We start from the raw sequence: 22,177 nt of genomic DNA on the forward strand, positions 1-22,177 counted from the left end.
CATAAACATGACACTACCCCCGGGGTTTACACAGACGAGCCGGCGAAGCAAGAAGAGCGCCAGAAGAAAGGGCCCTAGCCGGCGGGGCCCAGCCAGGACAAAAGGAGGTCCCACAAAGCGCCTACACCGGCCGCATTTGCGGTCGGGGTAGACGACGGATGGGGCCCACCTACGAAGGCTGTCCAGGCCTACACGAGATGAGGCAGGATAAAGAGGGATAATCCCCCTCGATCCCAAATCATTGAGGCCAATTTCTAGCCATAGAATAATGGCGCGTATTTAGTTGAAGTTTTAAAAAACCTAGTATATTAATTAAAAATGTTGTTCTAGGCGAGAAATGGAGGGCACGCAGGAAGCTGATAACACCTGCATTTCACTTCTCGTTCCTGGAAAAGTTCACTGACGTATTTGAACAAAATTTGGACATACTGATGTGGGAGCTGAAAAATGAAGTCAATGAGGATTTTACTAATATTTACTCTTTCTTAAATCGCTTTGCACTAGACGCAATATGTGGTAAATAGTATAAATTCATCCAAGGGGGGTAAATTTAAAATATCAGAATACATAATTTTATAAAGTTCCTTGAGCAAAACCTAGGAGGTGATTTGGGGTATTGCACGCGTATAAAGAAATAGTAGAATATATTTTAATTCGCGACTGGTGATATACAAGATAACAGGGGAATAAATATCTCATTAAAAAGTGAACACGAATCCATTTAATTTTCAAAATTATCCTAGAAAACATCCTAGTAAAGTGATCTGTTGATGATTGGATAGATCACTTAAAAACGAATATCCCTATGACATTTAACCTCAATCTGTGGGAACTAAAGCCGAGGCAGATGTGTTTACGTTGTATTTTGAGTTTTAAATTACATTTTTACGATTCTAGAGGCAGCTATGGGGGTGTCTATAAATGCACAGAAAGACAAACAATTGCGTTACGCGAAAAACGTAAGGGAAATGTGCAGGATATCCATGGACAGGATATTTTCCATTGCAAAAAAGAGTGATACTCTGTACGCGTTTTGTCCTGATTTTTATAAAGAGAAAAAAGCCGTACAAGAACTCCACGCGATGACGTATTCCGTGATAGACGCCAGAAGAAAGGAGCTCGAACTGAATGGAACGAAACACTTTGATGAAAGTGTTGGGGAAAAAGAAAGAATGACTTTTTTGGATATTCTCCTTCGGTCCACCATCGATGGAGAACCCCTGTCTAGGGAGGATATCAGGGAGGAAGTGGACACATTTATGTTCGAGGTGAAACAACAATATCAGATAAACTAATCACTATGTTGTGTGTTAATTTATTGAACTGGATCTTTATAATTTGTACTATTATTTGTGAAATGTCATTTACATACTCTTTATTATATCTTTCAGGGACACGATACTATTTCTTCAGCTGCGAGTTTTGCATTATATTTACTGGCAATGCATCCAGAAGTCCAGGTAGCATTTAATTGTTTGTATCAAATTATACTAATGATCAAAACCATGATGTTTTTTAATAAACTAAAATAATCTCTGAAATCGGCAAATTTTTAGTCTGTTAATTCATCAAATTATAATTACTTGATAATATGTTTGTTAAAATGTATCTTAAGTTCTTGTCACTGTGGATTATTGTTTACATCAGCCTTACAAGCACTCAGAAAGGCCTATGTATAAAGCAAATCAGATTTAGTGCATATAGATTTTATTTATAGCGAAGCAAGACACAATGAACTAGCATGTACCAAATTCTTATTAGCTTAACATCTTTAAAATAGTGTAAAAAATGAAACTTTTTCTAGAAACGGGCTGTAGAAGAGCAAAAACACATATTCCACGACGACATAAACAGAAAGGCAACCTACAACGATTTGCTGGAAATGAAATATCTGGAAAACGTCATCAAGGAAACCCTAAGGTTATACCCACCAGTACCCCTGTTAGGCAGAGTGACCACTCAAGATATCCAATACAAAGGTAAATAATTTTAGTGTATAGTAAAGTATCTGTAGTCTATTTTTTTAGGTAACATAATTCCAAAGGATGTTAACATTCTGGTAGTCAGCTATAGTATTCTTAGGGACCCAGATAATTTTGAGAATCCAGAAAAATTTGACCCAGACAGGTTCGAAAACAATGACGGGACTAGGCCGTATTCTTATATCCCCTTCAGTGCTGGACCCCGGAACTGTATAGGTAAAAATTTTTCTCATTTCGCTTAAAATATATTTCAATATGCATTTCAAGTTAATTTCGTTCTTATAATCTCCAAATTATGTAAAAACCAATTTTTTTAATTGCTGTTCAACACTATTAACTGTTTTTGCAAACTTCTAATTAGTCAATAAATTATAACTGACACGTGACAAGGTATAAAGGTTATGGAATTATTCAACATAAACTATTACTAATTAGGTGTACCACGTTTCGAATAATATAGACACATTCTCAGATGAAAAACTAAACTGATTTTATTTTTTTAATTTATTTGCACACTACACTTGTACATACACAATTTATATCACATTTTAGGCCAAAAGTTTGCCATGTTGGAACTGAAAAGCATTCTGTCCAGAACGTTGAGAAATTTTGAACTACACCCACCTACAATTGAACATAAAATGGTGTTAATTGCTGAGGCAGTCCTGAAGTCTTCAAATGGAGTCAGAGTGAGGCTGGCAAGAAGAGAATGGTGAAACTAATTGAGCATTTTATAAATGTTATTATGTACGTTTATTAATATGGGGAAATAAATAATTTTGAGGATTAATTGGTATTTTCTCATTATACCGGATATTTTTCTTTCCATGTTTCGGCCAAATTAAACCACATCCACATGAAATACTGATCTATCGTCCCCCTTTTTAGCACTAATGTTAAAAAGTTAAAAAATAAAATAGTACAAATCTTCTAGTATATGTTTAATGCATAAATTTGTTCCTCAATCGAATATGTGGAATTGTGGTTCTTATATATTTTTTATTTTTATTATTTAATGAGATTATTCGTGTGAAATGTGGATAAAAAGTGATATTTATGCTATCACAGACAAAATAGCTATCTCCACAGACCGCTCCTGGAATAGGCCAGCAGTTTTAAATTTCCAAATTACCGGTAGAGTACACCACCAGCAGAATTTTAGCAACATATAAACAAGACATTGGTAATGTTGCCAGGCGTACTTACGGATTTCTTTTGTACACTTTTTTATCAACATCTGTTTTTTGCGTTACTGTATTTACTTCAATGTATGATGTAGGTATTGATAAAAATGTTTTTAAAGAATCAACGAATATCTATGTATGTATCATATGATATTCTGCAGTGGTGTTACAATTAAGTTATTTAATCATAATTTCGTTAATTAGCTACCTACTATTTTCATTTTTTGGTATTGAAATACTGCAGAAAATATATTTCCAAATAAACAAAATTCGTAATAATATTTTAAACAGCTTGTAATATAATTTTTTTAATATTTGATGATGACGATAAATTTATTTAATATACAAGGTGGGTTATTAGTACGTCGCGGAATGTAGGTACAGGTTTTTTTTTGTATTTTGACATCCACTTATAGGTTTAATAATTAAAGATAGAAAGAAACTTTAAATACAAATGTACGACTTTTCCTTTATTTCATTTGACATCAAAATTTACTGGCATAAAATATATATGTTTAAAATAAAAAAAATCATTAAAAAAAATTAAAATTCATCCTTATGAAAATAACAAACAACGCTTTTTATAACTAACCTTTACAACAACATAAGGAGAATAACTAAAAACGAAATAACATTAATATACCTACAATTTTTACAAATCAACATGCAAGTGATTGTGATGATACAGTTGAAAATATGTTTCAATTTACTATTAATTGCTTCAAAAACAAATTCAAAATTATCAAGCATTTCGTCCTGTATTTTTCTTTCAATATTTGTAAACTTTCAGGGAAAAAAAAATATGTCTAAAGGACTGACAATGAGATCGGGGCTGTTTTCTGGCCACCTAAGGTTTCTAATAATATTTTTTAGTGTTCGTTGACGGGATTCTTCCTCCAAAATAAATTTGCCAATATTCCTGAAGAACTTTTGCACATTATTGTTATTTGAATAATACAGTTAATTATGTTTTATTTTTCGTCATCAGAATAACCCATTGTAATTTTTTTAATTTTTTAAATTAAAATGGGTTATTCTAATAATGATAAATCCCATGTATTTTTAAAAGAAGGTTCGTTTCTGTCGTTTTTGTCTGATTGTGTGCGAGAGAGATAGAGTTATAGTGTGCGATAGAGATAGAGTGACTCTGTCCTCGTAGAAAGCTTCTATCTCTCTCTCTCTCTCTCTGCTGTCTTCAGGAGTCTCCCCAGCAATTTCAGGACACCTAGGGAGGGAACGTGGGGTAGAGCGCGTGGCCTTGTTAAGCCTTCGTTATCGATCTATGATGTCACACAGTATAAGAAAAAAAAATGGTTTTTGCTCGTAACTCGGAAATGGCTGGAAATATAAACAAATTTCCCCTTGGTTCTGAGTAGAGCACTCGGTGGGTGACGCAGAGCGGGGTGTCACAATATATGAAAAAAAAAAAAACAGTATTTGCTTAGACTCTTAAGTATCAAAAAATCTCCCATGGTGAACAAATAAATCTCCCATGGTGAACGAGTGAAAAACGTCAAAACCCGCATGTAAAAAAAAAAATCGGGACCAACGGTGTGTGACGTCATAGGATAAAAAAGTGTTTATAACTCGGAAACGGTGCGTTGAATCGAAAAAATAATTGAAAAATGTCAACCCCTCCCTCCCGGGTTCTGTATGTTCCTTCTGCGTTGAATGCAAAAGGTCCGAAGTCCGTATGTCGAAAATAAATTCTGGAAACAAGAGGTATGTCGTGTTATAGTAAAAAGGCCGTATAACTCGGAAACGGTGCGTTAAATCGAAAAAATAATTGAAAAAATCTCCCCACACCCCTGGTTCTGTATGACAGTTCTGCGTTGAATGGAAAAGGTCCGAAGTCCGTATGTGGAAAATAAATTTCGGAAAGAAGAGGTGTGTGAGGTGATACAGTAAAAAAGGTCTTATAATTCGGAAACGGTGCGTTGAATTGAAAAAATAATTAAAAAAATCTCCCCACTACTCTGGTTCTGATTGTCCGTTCTGCGTTGAATGGAAACGGTCCGAAGTCAGTATGTCGAAAAACAAAAAAGTTAGTCAAAAATTGCAACAGCAGTAGCGAACGCATTATCTTATCTCTGTAAGGGATCATTGATTGATGATTTGTTTTTTTTTTTTTTTTTAAATAAATTTCGTATTCAACTACTCCTTGAGGTTCCAGCAATTTTACATTGTGTTAATTATTTTGAACACCTTGTGTCACAAATATGAGCACTACCAATGACATCCATGATATGCAACACTTGTGTCAATAATTATTTTACCTATCTAAAGAAATCAACAATAAGAGGCAGTACCCATCTAAGGATACACAACCTGGATTAATATTGGATATTTTAATTTACTTAATAGTCGAGGAAATAAAACACAAAAAGAGCCGAAATCTCCGAAATTTTTCGATCAAATCGTATCAACATGGGGTTTTTTGCATTCGCTTTCTAAAATTATGTGGAAAATATGTAGCAACTTTGTATTATGTTTTGTGCCCAAATTGCATTTGTGCAGTGCAAAATGCATCCGGAAAAATACAGTTTTAAAGTCATACTTAAAAAAAAAATCGTAACTCGGTTAATAATGCCTGGAATGGACTCAAATCAGAGTCCTGGGGGTTTTCGAGGTCGCTGATCCCGAATATGACCTTAAAATTGGTCCATCGCCGACCTGGAGCTTAGGATTGATGATGAACGTCATCTCCGAGGCTTTACCTAAATTTCACTCTTAAATGCAACGAGACTTGACACCCGGGGGTTTTTCGGGTCGCTGATTGCTAATCTGGCGTCGGCGAGCACCTCCCGGACACCTGGTGCACCGGAGCCTGGACATGGACGTCATCTACGGGATATTTCCTGTAAAATTAGCGTAAACGAGCCGAAAATCGCATCAGGGGTTTTTTCGGGCCGCTTTTCTCGAAATCATCTTATAATACGACGCATGCACGACTGTAAGCCTCTAGACCGGGACACTCGAAAAACTATCCGGGCCCTATACGCCAGTTGATGAAAATGATATTTACTAGAATATTTTCAAATTAAAGTTAATAGTTGATTGGATTAGGATAAAAACGGAGTTAGGTTATATTTGAGTTAAATTAAATTGAAATTAAGAGTAGGTTAGAAATGGCAACTGATTTGGAAATAAATGATTTTGATTTGTTTTTGAAACAACACTTGCATACACCAGGTGTCCGGGAGGTGCTCGCCAACGCCAGATTAGAAATTAGCGACCCGAAAAACCCCCGGGTGTCAAGTCTCGTTGCATTTAAGAGTGAAATTTAGGAGAAGCCTCGGAGATGACGTTCATCATCCTATCCTAAGCTCCAGCTCGGCGATGGACCAATTTGAAAACCCCCAGGATCTTGATTTGAGTCCATTCCAGACATTATGAACCGAGTTATGAATTTTTTCTAAGCGACTTTTAAAAATGCATTTTTCCGGATGCATTTTTCATTGCACAAATGCAATTTGGCCGAAAAACATAATACAAAGTTGATACATTTTTTTCCACATAATTTTAGAAAGCGAATGCAAAAATCCTCATCTTGATACGACTTGATCGAAAAATTTCGGAGGTTCAGTGCTTTATTTCCTCGACTACAATTAATTTAGAAACTTAATTCATTACAAAAAGAGAGCCATCTATTATTTTAAACACATAGGACAATATGAAGGGGGGAGAAGGGTGCTGCTCTAGCGCTTTCCAATCCAAAAAAACATTCGTATTCTGGCCAACGTAGTTTATAAGTTTATAGAGATCACTGTCGCCAACTTTTTGTGAACCTTGCAATTATGCCCTAGCCATTGCTATTTGTTTATTACTGTTTATTGGATATTCATAAGAATATTGCTAGTTACACGATTCAATCGGATATACATAATTACTGTACTCGTGCTTCTAAATTCTTGCGGCTACCTAGATATCGCTTAGCACTGACTGCGAGAAATTCCTTAAATTTAAACATGTACAATGTCCTCCCATCACATACAAAATCACTGTTAGGTCAAATTTAAGTTGTGCGTAAAGAATTATTTGTTGTCAAAATGATTTTATTTCGTTGGTGACTTTATGGATAGTGTTCATGACTTTTAGTGGTTGCTTTAACTCTGACGTTTATTCTGTTATAAAGAAATTTTTATTGTTAGGTAAATGTATATTTCAATTAGTCTAGTACTTTAGTTGGCTTTTCTTAAATTGTTGTTTTTATGAATGTGTGTTTCTTTGACTTGCTACCATAATATGTTATGTATTAATGTAGACCAATAAAATATTCTATTCTATTCTATACAATAGATGGCTGTGGCAAAGGCATTTTGGTGAAAATTGTATTTCGCATGACTTTAACGCACTCTAACTTGAAGACCGGTAATGACTGTACACGCTTTATAAGGCAAACTTGCAGCTTTTGTGAGACGCTGTTGTCGTGGAACTAACTAGCTGTTCAGCTGTTCATCTCGACTAGTTCGGGCTGGCTTCGGGATAATGGTCCACGCTCTAATTTAGGTCCAAAAACGCACTTGGGCACTTCACTTGCTTCAGAGTTTAAAGTTTGAACTTTTGAGGATTTCTACTGACCTAGACTGTTTTGCCCTTGGGTATTAAGGAGCACTTCTGTTTAAAATTGTTATTTGAGGCTTCCGTATAGCGACTGTAAGCTTTCATTTTTCACTGTGCCTCTTATTATTATTATTATAGCTACGTGATCTTGAAACTCGTGTGGCTATTTTTTAGAAAGAACGTAACTCAAATGGAATTTTATAATTTTATGCTTTATTGTTGACTTTTGAGCAGAGTTTTTTGATGGCTTCGCGGCCCCAGTTGGAAAGGTGAGTGAATTTTCGGGATCGGTATTATGGCGTTATCTTCCTCTGTATTTTTTTACGCAAACTATGGCTCACCCTGTCTGTGTGATAATAGGTGCGAAATAAAAATACTAATATACCTATGGCAATGAAGACATGTGTTCGTTAAGTTTAATTATATAAATGATTCCTTTAATTAAGTAAAAATAATTGCTGGCGGTTATTAGATATTATATTTAAGTTTTTTCGTAGAACTTTGTTGCTTAATAAAGTTGTTGATGGCTAAACGATTTAATTGCATGTGTCAAAAAAATAGGTTAAATTGAAAATAATTGAAACTTGAATATACTAAAAACAAAGTCGTTTTTAAAATATTAAACATGTAATCAGTCCATGAATAATATAGAATAGTAACATTACAACCCATTCATGTATCATTGTACTTACTGTTTCTTTATGATGTTTCAGGGCAAAGGTTTGCTATGTTGGAACTAAAGAGTACGTTGTCCAGAATACTGAGGAGTTTTGAACTTCATCCGCCTCACTGTGAACACAAAATGATATTAATTTTTGGAGCTGTCCTAAAGTCCAAAAATGGAATCAAAATAAAAGTAACGAAAAGAAAATGGTGAAGATGATTAAACTTTTTATAAACTGTTATAGGTATATTTCGTTAATAGTAAATGGGAAATAAATAATTTTTGGAAAATTGTGTAATTTTTTTATTTGGTAGAATTATAGGGAGGTCCTGTATATTGCAAAAAAAATTTTAAATACAAAACAATAATACAACAATTTTTATTCTTCATTATTTGGTAACCGAAGGTCCTTTAAAGACGATTAAAAGTTTTGAAATATATACCATCCTCATACATTCTATTCTCCTTTTTACTGGAGACTTAAGAATCCATATTTCATAAAATTTATGTTGTATATAAAACGAGGCCGATAATTAAAACCTCAGAAATTAAAGTGGAAAGAGATGTCCTCGTGAATTTATTTTTTATTTCAGAAGATAATCGCGTAAATATTCGCTACAAGCTTGTATGATTAAAATTTATTAATATGTACGTACTTACGAAGAATTCTTTGGAAAGTATATAGGGTGACTATCACAAATTGGCCAAGTAAAACTATTGCGTATATTATCCACTTCTTCCAAATCATTCTTATTTATTTGTATTGACGTTCTTCGTGTGCCTATTACAATAAATCAATGAGTGATAATAGAACAACAAATATACAATAAATTTATTTGAGGAATTGAATTGCATATTCTTTTATGTCAATAATATTTAGACATATAATTTTTTATTTTTGTTTCTGATAATGGGCTCATTCAGCATTTTTTATTTGCTTAACGGAAAGATATTGCAATTTTAAGGTTACCTGCAAAAAATTTGAATTTTATATCGCCTACAAGTCATCCAAAAAAAAATCATAAACTGTCGCATGCTTGCGTGTGTTGTCAGTCAGTCAGGTAGTCGGGTTTTAGTTGCCTGTTAAGTTTCGATTGAGTACTTGCGTTAAGATACCGAATTCTTTAACAATATGGAAGACAGAGAATAAAAAAAAATTACAAATATTATATTGTTCCTCATCAGTGTGAGAGTATTAGTTTGAAGACGCCTAAGAAAATAATAATGTCCTCGTAATTCTGTCGTGCGGATCAAAAATCAATAGTCTATTAGTCTCTACTTTCATTTGTTTTTTTAACTTCCTTTATTTGAATGACTTATTTTGAAAGCAACAAAACTGCCCTGCGTAATATAGGTAGGTATGTAATAAATACGTTTGTATCCTCTAGAAAGTCTTATGCACTTGTGTTTTCTATTGTGGACTTTTTTGTGAATATTATACAAATACCTATAGATTTCAAGTATTTATATAAAAATACACAATACATATTATATTATTAATATATTTATAAGATATTCCATGGGAATAAAAATAGTAATAAGAATTTTGTATTTGATTAGGTAAATCTTTGAAACCTGTGACAGAAACGGTTTCGTCCAATTAAACGCAAAATCCCTATTTCTATTTACTATTCTTATTGTACAAAAACATCAAAACTTTCGCTACAAACGTACTTTAAAGAAGCTTTACACGTTACACGTTACACGTTATTGAAACGTAACCTTTGCATTTGCATTCCTCTCATCTCAGCACACTGATAAAGTCCTGTTTTTTTAAAAAAAATCCATAACCATTAACAAACCTACTTCTGGCAAACTAGAAAAATCTGCTTATACGAAATTTGTTTCCATTTTTTAAATTTAATATTCACAAACGCTAAAACAGTCTATAGGTGCAGAAACTGACCTGGAAGTAGCGCCAAGGCGGCTGACCGTCCCATGCGGTGACGTCATTGCATTGCCACGACTCGCATTTTGAAAATCATATAGTTTAAAAACCGTTCAACGGATTGAGTTGAAATTTTCAGAATCGCCTTATCATAAGCAATACTTTGTGTACACAAAATAAGAACGTTTTTGAAAATTTACTGAAAGACCCCATTATTTATTACCATTTGGACATATGGTCCATAGAATAGTTTTTTCTTGTAATATGAACAGTTTTGAATCTTGTGTGTGAAGTTACACCACTGTTTGACATTATTTGGTAGGACATTTTTGAGGAAAAAAAAATATGAAATAATTTTTCATATCCACCTTGTTTATCGACATATTTTGATTGCAGCCTTGCACAACCCAGATGATCATTTGTGGCTTTTCAGGATATCTTTTACTTCCTGCTTATGTAAATATTCCACGTTGTTTAAACGCTTTTTTGGTCAGACAGTGGCGGACCGATGAGCGCGGCAAGCAGCATCTTATTGTTCTAAAATATTATTTAGATGTAAGTATTTATCATGTAACAAAATACTTAACAAAAACTGAGGTTCAAATTCATAGCCAACTATTAAATTTTTTGATGATTTTAAACAACACAGCTGCAATTCGTATTATTAGTTATTCATGTTTTTGTTGAAAACGACAAAAGAAAACAAAAATTAATCGATTTCCATTTCAGTCCCAGAAAACATCTCAAATTGTATCTATATATTTAATCATTATTTTAAAATATCTACAGAGTATACCAAAATGTTCCTGGCTTCCAACATCGAAACAGACAACTGCAACTTAAGTGTAGGTTATAATACAATTATCAAAACTCTACTAATGCGAGTATTATTGGGCTGATAAATTTTTAGATTCGCAAAAAAAATTAGCACGCCACTGGATGTTATTATTTTTCAGGACGAAATTCGCTTTCGGAAAGTTCTGTAACATTTCGTTTTTTTTTTTAACTCGACCACTATTAATTCGGGTCCTTTTAAACAAACTACGCACAATTTCCCTGACGCAGCGAGAGAATTTCCAAATATGTTTAGCGAGTATGTAGCTGGTGTCATAGTGGTGCTACTGTATTTTTACTATTTGAGGAAGCCCAAGAAGTGTCTGAAAAACGTTCCCGGGCCGAAGCCTAATATATTTTTTGGAAATTTGCTGGACTTCATAGCCCCGCGATACAGTAAGTAAAGTTTTTATTTGTTATTTATTGTAATAGCTGTTTTATGACTCCTTTGTACCAAAAAATTTGGAGTAGATGAAGAAAACAGCGAGAAATTAATGCATATATTAAAATTTGTTCATATAAAACAGTTATTGTTTTATTCAAAATTCGGAGTGTTTTCAAAACACGATAACGAAGTGAAACAAGAAACAGGAAATGTTTTCCTTAAGCAAAAGCATTCTTTTAGGCCAAGCCAATAAGATTTTTACTCGAAAAAAGTCCTATCCGCGAGATTATTGTAAAATTGTCTAAAGGAACATAATACAAGACATCTCTCATCTCGTGAGTCAAAAACTTTTATTAGCTAACTTTTCTGAGGAAAACAGTTTTTTCACTTTGCAGGGAAATCCATCAATTTTAGCGAAAAGTGACTCACAGACAGCTTGTAGGGAGTAAAATTATCTACAAAATGAGACTTGTTAAATTAAAATCGGTTAATAAACAAAAAAGTTATTGCAAAAAAACAAGAAAAGTGCCCATTTTTTAATTTGTTTATAACTATCGCATTTATTGTTAAAATTTTATAAAACCTATGACAAGTTGAGGGTTTTGTCATACTTTAAAAGTGTGCCAAAAGTGGGCGCTGTAGGTGCAATAGTTTTCGCACAATTCTATTTGTTTATAGCGGAGGCTCCAAAAGTTATGAACTTTAAGCCTCTGTACAGGCGTTAATTTTCAACCAAACATGATGCTGAAAGCGTCATTGTAATCTTGAAGACGTAATTAAGCGACCTATTAAAAATATCACCGTTTTTTTGACATTAACATTCTCAAATTGTGCATTAAAAAACATTGCGTTTTTCGCTTATAAACAATTTGAATAAAATTGTTGCTATTTATGCTACCTCACCGAAAATAGATACAATTTTTTTTTAAAAAGCACCCTCTACGACCAACAGGAGCCAAGATAAGATTTGTTTTTTAAATCGTAGCGCAATTGTTTATAAATATTAAGACTTGAATTTTTCGCAAAATAAAATTACGACGTAAATTACGATTTCCATTGAAAAATGTGGAAAATTAATGACTCACGAGCCCTTTAAAGAGAAGGTATTTGCTAAGTAAACTGTCCGGCGGCCGGCGGCGTGGTGGTGGGGGAAGCTCGTCCAAGCGAGTCGCGCGCGAGAAAAGTTAATTCCAAAGTTCAAATTGATCCGCGCTGTAAATTTTGCAATATCTCGGCTTCTATTCATTGTAGAAACTTATTTTTTTTAAACTGGGGTAGCTCGACGAAAAAATAACAATGGGCATATTTACAAATTCGTAGAATAGCGCTGAACCTTAGAAAAAATGCATCTTTCATACATAATTTTTTTTTAATTTACAAAAATGTCACAAAAATTATAGTTAAACGGTGAGTTTTTTTATTTCAAGTCAATTTATGGTCAAAAAATGTACCCCTTGACAGCAAAATCGACCTGTTTTGGGGTTTTCCGGATAAACCTGTTGCAATGAACATATTTCAGGTGAATTGTTTTAATTGGGCCACCCTGTATACAGTGGTGCAAGGGATAGTTCAGGATTTTTTTTTTAAATTTCAGAGGAAATTTTGCCTAAAATCTTGTTTTATGTCCGACAAACAGATTTTTTTAAAGAGATATAAAACACTCTATTTTTCCATAAAATGTTTAGGTATTCAGCCGCAGCGGATTGAATTTTCTACTGCGAATCCGTTGATATGGATAGTTTCAACGTTTTACAAATGAAATAATTATTAATACAGAAATATCAACGCCGTAAATGCAAAATGTAAAATTTCGAAATTTCAAACAGTAAGCTTTGGAGAAGGGAAACAATTTTTGTTTATCAATAAAACATGATCATTAACGCGTTTCATAATTTTCATCATAAATATTTGACGATGATGGTCTATCTTACAAGTAACAATTGTTTTTCAGCATACACTCCAAATTTGTAGATCTACGCTAAACTAATAAATTAAATTTTTAATTTTATTGATAATTTGGCTTATACAGTGTGTTTTGAAAGTCCATCAGGAAATTCCGGGAAGTGATTCTAGGGATTAAGATAATAGCAGTATGCAATGAATATTTTTTTCGAATTCGACTTTGAATTTTTTTCGATTGTTTGCAAGTTACTACTTGTCAAAGTTCATTTAAAAAAATTTTTCTTCTTAAATAAGTTATTTAATTCAAGTTCAATTAGTCTCTCATTTGGCACACCCACTAAGTAGATAGAACTTTCATTATGCGCCGCTAGCGGGCACTTTACCTCGAACTTAAAATTAGTTTCCTGTTTTAACTTCGTCCGTGTTTTTTAAACACCCTGCACGTTTACTTATATTTATGTTCGCAGAACAACTTTCTATATTAAGAGGATACACGAGAAAATATGGAAAAACAGTTAAGTTTCACTTGGGACCTTTCAAAGAACTGGTCTTGACTTCTGATACAAAACTGGTAGAGTTGGTTCTGAGCTCGACAAAAATAATCGACAAAGCGTCACAGTATAAAGTTATGGAAAAGTGGTTGGGGAATTCTGTATTCACTGCGACCGGTAAGCTATGCTTTCAACAAATCTCCTGTATAGATTTACCAAATTCAACTTTTAAGCTAAAATGATTCTATCTACTTTTCCCGAATTGCCAATACTTCTTGAAATATCGGAGTTTGAAGTTGCTACTAGAGGGCTTAGAAAAATGTGTTTTATTTTAATAAAAGCGTAATGACAGTGCAATTATTGAAGCTGCTCAATGTGACCAGTGTCTTATGCAATGCATAACTCAATCCTCGTCGAAGCTCTCGTCTCCAGTTGTAGTTCTCCATATTGTTTTTCATCTCATCAAAAGCTGTATGAATCTTCTCAATGAATGTGTCTCTGCAATTAGGCTTCCTCATTGAATAGGTAAGTGTCTTCACATGTCTCCACCTGAAAAAGTCCAATGGGTTGAGGTCCGCAGATCGCGGTGGTAAAGCAATGGGACCACCACGACCTATCCATCGATTTGGGTACTTTTCATTGAGGAAATTAATGTCGTCTCTACCATAATGCGACGCAGCACCATCATGTAAAAAGAACATCTGATTTGAAGAGGAATGTCCTGAAGTAGTAGAGGTAGATCGTTCCCTAAAAAAGCCCAGTTCCCCTCTCTGTTCAAATTTTCTTCGAAGAAATGTGGCCCAATAACTTCATTATATTCATTATTCCAGCTCAAACGTTCATAGAGAATCTTATCTGAAAATGGGTTTCTCGAATAGCATGAGGATTTTCGATCGCCCACACATGATCGTTGTGGAAATTGTTGATCCCATTTCTTGTAAATATAGCTTCGTTGCAGAAAAGGGTTCTTGAAACAGTATCCAGATGTTTGTTCCACCATTCACAGAGACGAATTCATTCTCGAAGTGTCTTGCACAGCTGTCCACTTTGTCCAGTAAGTACAGAAATTCTTCTCGTACTAGTACAGGATCATTTTCCAAAAGCTCAAGCAAACTTCAAACCCCGATATTTCAAGAACCGTTGGTAATCCAGGAAAAGTGGATAGAATCATTTTTGCTTAAAATTAGTCATAGAATTCATATACGAAGTACCTCGGATGCTACGGCGGTAACCCTTTATTTCTATACTTGCCAGACCCAGGTAAAATTATTGCACAAAATGTACCCACCGTACTATTAACGTCCCCTGCCTACGTCACTGCTACTGATGACTCCATTCTTGATCTCGTGAACAAGACAAGTTTGGTCGAGCTATAGATTTATTTCTATTAATTTTTTTTTTTCAGCGGCAAACTGGAGGAAACAAAGACGAATGTTAAATCCGTCGTTCCACGTTTCAAACTTGAGTAGATATATAGAAGTTTTTGAAAAAAATGGGGGTATTTTGGCGAAAAAACTTGAAAAAGAAGGGGACAATGACAGTGTGGATATATATCCACTGATGAATCTCTGCACTCTCGACATTATTTGCGGTGAGAACCTTATAAATATCTTGGCATACAAAAAATATGTCGACTCATTTAGGCCAAACAATAGAGGTTTTGTTTGTGACAAAAATACACAGAATAAAAGCCTAAATTTGTGTGTTTGTAGAGGTCTAGCTTCATATTGTGTATAACAAAAGAAAAAAAATCAGTTTTTCGCTTATATCCCCGTCTCTAATCGACATGAGGTATACTTATCGATTTTGCTTCTGAGGAAATTTACTACAAGAAAGAGCGTTTGCGAAAGCTCTCAATTTTTTTTACATTGCAAAATTAGCGGTGAAAAAAAATGTGCAAAATTTTCAGAATTAAATAAAAAGGACAAATTTGACTGAAATTGGATGAAACTACAAGAAAAGATAACTGTTGGAGTGCTCAACAAATACTCGCAATTCGGACCCCCAATTTCAAAATGGCGGCCTATTACAAAATTATAAAATCGAAAACGCGAGCGCGTATATCTTCTGCCTAAGTCAAGATATCAAAATTTGGTAAAAAAGAATCGAAAGGTAATTACATTATCTCGCGTCTGTGTAAATTTCAGATTTTTAAGTTGCAAAATAAAAAAGTTATTAACAAAAAAAAACAAAACAAAACGTAACTAGGGTCCAGATCTCTAAAAAAAATAAAAAACTAAAAAAAATTCGTTTTTTTGCATAGAAATGTTTATAAAAAATTAATTAATGGTAAATTGGAGTAGAAAACATATAAGCATACAGGTATATTTACAGACTACCTTTTATATGATGGCACAGCACAGTCCGTGGCTACTAGTAATTTTGTCACAAAATCACTAATTTAATGCTCTATTGAGTGGTCTAATTTATTATTTAAACAAAATAGTTTCCAAAAGTCAATAAATAGTATATAGCTTTAATAAATGATTACAAGCCATGTGACCTGTAAAATTACGCAACAATCTGTTTCACCGGGTGTGATTGGCGCAATTTTTCACGAGATTGTATTCTACCAATCTGCGATCGGATTATCTCGAACGTAGACATAACGGTTTGTCACAGTTCATTGCAAACGAATCAGTAAAATTGGTGACGTTAAGATTTAGGAATGTTTACTTGACAGTACCAGTCTTGTAATATTAGTTGCATAAAATGGGTGACAACGTGGCTTGTAATCATTTATGATGGCCCGTAACTTTAGTATGGATTGAGGCACCAATGGCGAGAAATAACAGAAAATGGATCAACACTTTTAGATTCAATATGCAAACTAGAATCACTCGGAATATACAGTCTACACAAAATCACACAATTTTGAAATTTCAGAGGCGGCTATGGGGATTTCTGTAAACGCCCAGACGAACAGCAAGTCGGAATTCCTCGCTAGCTTGGCGTCCATCACCGACTTAATGGTGATCAGGACACTCGTTCCTCTGCCTGACTGGCTATACTGTTTCACTCCGATGTACTTCCGGGAAAAGCGGATGCTGAAAACGTACCATTCCTTCACGGAAGGGGTGATAGAGAGGAGGATTGAGAGTTTGCAAAATGAAAGTGGCGATGAGTTTTTCGATGAAAAGAAGAGGATGAATTTCCTTGACTTGCTGCTGAAGACAGAGGTGGATGGTAGGCCGCTCAATAGGACTGAGATCCGGGATCAAGTGGATACTTTCATGTTTGGGGTAGATGAAACTATATTTTCAAGGTGGTTTTAAGATTTTTATGGCCTCTGTTGATGTTGAAAGTACGATGGTTTAAATTATATTGTCTCATTTGCTGAACATTGGTCTTTAAAATGTGAAAATGAATTAAATTTTCGTTTCGAGACGTAGACTTTTAAAATTGAAGTGTATTTAACATCGTTTATCCTGAAAATCATTTTTCACACAAATAATTTTTTTGTACATTTAGGACTCTTCAAAAAACATGTGCCGTTCCTGGAGACAATATTTTTCATTAAAAAATAATACAAAAAGTATTATAAACATGGATCTGTTATTATTTCGTTTTTGAGATATAGCGTGTTCAAGAATTTTTTATTTTTTTCCGAACCAAATTTATAGTCCAATTAAATCTCAATTTGGTCAACTTGGCTGAATTTTTGATATAAGTTAGTTTGAAGTAGGTATATAATAAAAATAAGTGAGTAATTTTTTTTAATCCCCAGCCAGGGGTGAAAAAAGATAAAATAAAGGGGTTTTTCAAAATAATTCAAAAGGGGTTAAAAATTAGAAAATCAAATCTATAAAAAAGGTGTAGAGCATAAAATTCAACATAAAAATGGTCTACTGACTTTTTTTGTACTATTAAAATTAACAGTTAGGGTGACTAGAAGTTAAGGGATGATTTCAGAAATTAAAAAAAATCATAACAAGCAGAAAAATGAATTAATTTTATATAATTTTTTTCTATCTACTCTAAAAAAATGTAAACTTTCTTTTCAGAGAAATAGATATATTTTTTAATTTTTAATAAAAAAGTTCAATTTATTAATCGTTAATTTTTATGATTTAACTATCAAACAATTTTTTTCTATGCCATTCGATTGATTATTTAAAATAATGAAAAGTTACTATCGAAATTTTGTTTTATGATAAAGATTTACGTTCGCTTTGTGAAATTAGAAATTAGAAAATTACTGTTACACTTATTGTTATTACTTACCTCAAACAAACTTATATAAAAAATTCAGGCAAGTTGACCAAATTGCGATTTAAATGCCCATTTAATTGGACTATTAGTAATTTAAAATAAAATTCGATGCTTTTCATGGCTCACCGTATGATATACAGGGTGGCTCAAATTAGAAAAAGTTGTGATCATTAAAATAAACCAAACATATCAAAGATATCCACAGCCGTTCTTGAAATGTTGTGAAAAACTGAAAATAGTGATTTTAGAAAATGCAATCTAGTGTCCTTATTTCACAACAGAAAGAACTGAAATTTGGTACTGGAGGATAAGAAGATATGAGGAATGCATTTTCGTCGAAAGAAAATTTCTACGGACACTAGTTTCAGTTAAGCAACATTCAATTGTTTTTTTCTTTCTTATGGGCGCCATATTGGACCTTGACAGTAACAGATAGAGGATAAAATTGCGAAAACGTCAATATGTAACACTACTATTTTATTTGAAAAATAACCCATAAAATTAAAGAAAATTAAAGAAATTCAATAATTTATTTAAAAAAATAATAAAATCTAGTTCTTGTAACCCTCTATTTTTAATAACCCAGAACTGTCAGGTACCCGCTGTCTTTTCTTTTTTTTCGTTGGCAATACTTTATCGCACAAATGGCGCGAAATACAAATCTTGAATTTTGGAAAACGCGATAGAAATATTTAATGCAAACATAAATGCTTTAAAAATTACCAAGAGCATATTGATCTGGAATCAGAAGGACTAGACATGGAATCTGAAGATCCTTTGGAAAACAATGTTTTTTCCTCGGTTTTTTAGTTAGCTTTTATGTAGAAATTTGGCTAAAAAAATGTTGTTTTAATTATAACAACTGATATTTTGCATCGTTGTTTACTCATGGAAAATTATGATCTGATAATTTTGTTAATTTGTGCTTGAGCTATAGATTGCTTTGTTTTTGCATCAAATTCCCACGAGAGCACATGTTTTTCGAAGCGAGTGCTTACAATTAGTACTAATATTTGCGTTGGTTTTATATCCTAATCAATATTTCTCCGATTTAAATGCTCAAAATCACGCCCTTTATTCATATTTGTGAGTAAATTGAATAATATCCCACAAATTTAAAATAATACAAACGGCAAACAAGCTTCGCCTCTTAGTTTGGATTTGGAAAGCTGTTCTTTTTTTATTCTCTTAACTTGTTTGTTATTTGGTGGCATTTTTTAAATATTCGTGACGCAAATACAAATTGTATTTGTTTGTTATGAAAACGATGATCGATTAATGAAAAATTAAACTTATTATCCTGCCTTAAATTGTACTAAGTATATTTACAGGGTCAAGATACAACAGCGTCATCAATGACTTTCATCTTATACTGTTTGGCCCACCATCCAGAGGTTCAGGTTAGTTGAGATTAAATATTGACATATACATTGACAAATTGACACTTCAGATTGGATGCGATTAAATATTGACACATACATTAACAAGTTGACACTTGACACATACGTTGTTTAGGAAAAGGCGTACCAAGAACAGAAGCTCCTTTTTGGAGGTAACGTTGCACCTGAAATCACCATAAGGGACCTACAAGATATGAAATATCTAGAAGCTGTGATCAAAGAAACAATGAGGATGTACAGTCCAGCGCCCTTTATAGCGAGGAAGATTGAAGAGGAACTAGAATGGAGTAAGTAGAAAAAAATCGACCGAGACGTTAGTGACGGTTCCTGAATACAGGAATAGGGCGGAGGTTCATTTTAAGCAGTTAACATATCTTTAAAATTTATATAAGGTGATTCAAAATGCAGTACAAATATTTTAAGAGGCGCCAGAACTGAAAATTAAGGGCAAAAAATATATCGATCCAAAAATCCTACCTACGCCTATGATGGGAAGTCATCGACCGAATACGATTTTCTATAATTCTTTCAGATGGGATGACATTTCCAAAGGATACAGACATAGTGTTGTTCCTGTATGACATTCACCAGAATCCTGAAGTTTTTCCTGAACCTGAGAAATTTAAACCAGAGAGATTCGAGGATGACGCCGGCAAATATCAGTACAATTTCGTACCGTTCAGCGCGGGACCTCGCAATTGTATAGGTAAGGACGAATCTATTTAGATTTATTATAATTATGAACGAAATTATTTTTAGGGAAAATGTTTGGTATGTTAGAAACAAAAAGCGTCGTCTCGAAAATCCTCAGGAATTTCTTAGTCCTTCCAGCCAAACCACACCAAGAAGTAAAACTTTCCCCAAAAGTTGTGTTAGCTCCCATAAATGGATGCTATGTGTCTTTCAGGAAAAGATGATTAAGTTTTATACATCAATTATATTATGTTGTTAAAAATAAGTGTTTTTGATTACTTATGTTTTGTCGTATTATTTTCGCTCATTGGAAAATTACATATATCTACATTTTTCCTACAAAAATCACAGAAACATCACCAGTCTCGCGTTGCTTGGGTTGACTGACGATTTAGAACTTACTTTATTGTCACTACTAAACGTATTATATACAGGAATGGCCAGAAGTACGGAATAAAATTCATATCTTTTGAATGAGTAAATTTTTTTAAAACGCCCCCCTAACCCTCAGCTACCCCTACTTTTTTTTCAAATGGGAACATAAGGCATGAGGGGGCTCGTTGAAAAGCTTATAGAAAACCGAATCCAGCCATACCAAATAAACAAGTTTTATTTTTTCAATAACTGTTAACTGCTGTTTGTTAACTGCAAAATAAAAGTGAAACGCGGAAGAATCAGTTTTCGAAAATTGCCTATTATTATTGCAAAAAGCGATGGATGCTGATGAACTTTATGAAAAGGACGGTCAATCCAATGACCAACATGTGTGCCAAAGGCCAATTCACCGTGAAATTGTTGTTCCAGGTATTTGTTAATTAATATCGTTAGTTTTTTGCAACTAATTGTTTAATTACTAAACGTTAATTTTATAAGTTAATATCGTAAATATAGGTTCTAATGAAACGTACCGAAAAAGAAAAATTTTAAAAAGTTGAAATTAGGTTGCTCTTTACAACTAACAAAATAGAAAGTGAAAAACAGCGTTATAAATAAATTGTCCCCGGATAAGGAAAAGCCGCTCGGGAATTCACTCTTTTTGGCAACAGTTAACTTTCGAGCTTATGAAACAAAAATGTTTTCTGATCTTTTGTTTTCTTTTTTTGTTTTATTTTGTTTCTGATGCTGTGTCTATCTTACGTACTTCAAGGGTAGGAAAGAAGAACAAAAATTGTATTCGAGCTTTAAAAGTGACTTTACATAATAATGAAATTGTCATGAATATTGTAAAGAACCGATCTAAGATAAAGCGAGATAGTAAAGTTTTTATAAATGTTGATCTTATCCCGCTACAACGTGATAAATATAGAAATCTATCGGAACAATTCGTACTGATAATGGTGAACAGGATCTAGCAATTAAATATATCCGCGGAATTCCACAAATTGTTACTAAAAAAAACTAATTACTCTCAGCAGTTCTCAAAATAATTTGCATTGCTATTATCAAAACGTCCGTGCTCTTAATACTAAAATGGACATTTTTCCCTCAGCAGTATCTACTGAATTTGCGCGGAGATGTGTTTAGTACTGAATTGTTTCCGGATTCTTATAGGGTTTATCGTAAAGACCAAAACCTAAAATTTGTAGGTAAACTTGGAGGGGGAGGTGTATTATTGGCTGTCAAAAATGTTATGTTTGTGATATTATTAATACATCTTTCCTTGATAAAAGTTTTCCCATAATTGATTTTCTTATATGTTAATGTTCATTTCTCCGCAAAATAGTTTATACAGGGTGGCCAAATGAAAACGAAACAGAGTCATTTTCAGGAACTGCGTCAAGATTGTAGAAAAACGCTCAGACCCGTCGATTTTAGATCAGTGTATATCAGTGATTGACATTTTTTGAGGGACTTTAATATTCCTAAATTTGTTAATTTAGACAATGCAGACAGGAAAACAAACGCAATTAATAACTTAATAAATGTATTACATCTTTGTCAGTATAATATCGTATTAAATCACAATCTCTGTTTGCTTG

The 22,177-nt window shown here is 33.4% G+C and overlaps 1 protein-coding gene across 1 annotated transcript in view; it reads left to right on the top strand.

Moving 5' to 3' along the window:
• Window positions 1-20,422, top strand: part of LOC108906000 (probable cytochrome P450 4d14) — a 27,761-nt gene extending 7,339 nt beyond the window's left edge. Inside the window, exons 3-14 of the mRNA XM_023453988.1 lie at window positions 331-516; window positions 898-1,268; window positions 1,392-1,460; window positions 1,805-1,979; window positions 2,028-2,198; window positions 2,535-2,696; window positions 15,299-15,484; window positions 16,780-17,135; window positions 19,437-19,505; window positions 19,621-19,792; window positions 20,038-20,211; window positions 20,265-20,422. Coding sequence (XP_023309756.1) covers window positions 331-516; window positions 898-1,268; window positions 1,392-1,460; window positions 1,805-1,979; window positions 2,028-2,198; window positions 2,535-2,696; window positions 15,299-15,484; window positions 16,780-17,135; window positions 19,437-19,505; window positions 19,621-19,792; window positions 20,038-20,211; window positions 20,265-20,422 — 2,249 coding nt within the window. The remainder of the gene's footprint in view (window positions 1-330; window positions 517-897; window positions 1,269-1,391; window positions 1,461-1,804; window positions 1,980-2,027; window positions 2,199-2,534; window positions 2,697-15,298; window positions 15,485-16,779; window positions 17,136-19,436; window positions 19,506-19,620; window positions 19,793-20,037; window positions 20,212-20,264) is intronic.
• The last annotated feature ends 1,755 nt before the right edge of the window (window positions 20,423-22,177 follow it).

Source organism: Anoplophora glabripennis, unplaced genomic scaffold (genome assembly GCF_000390285.2).
Source record: "Anoplophora glabripennis isolate ALB-LARVAE unplaced genomic scaffold, Agla_2.0 scaffold188, whole genome shotgun sequence".
NCBI lineage: Eukaryota > Metazoa > Arthropoda > Insecta > Coleoptera > Cerambycidae > Anoplophora > Anoplophora glabripennis.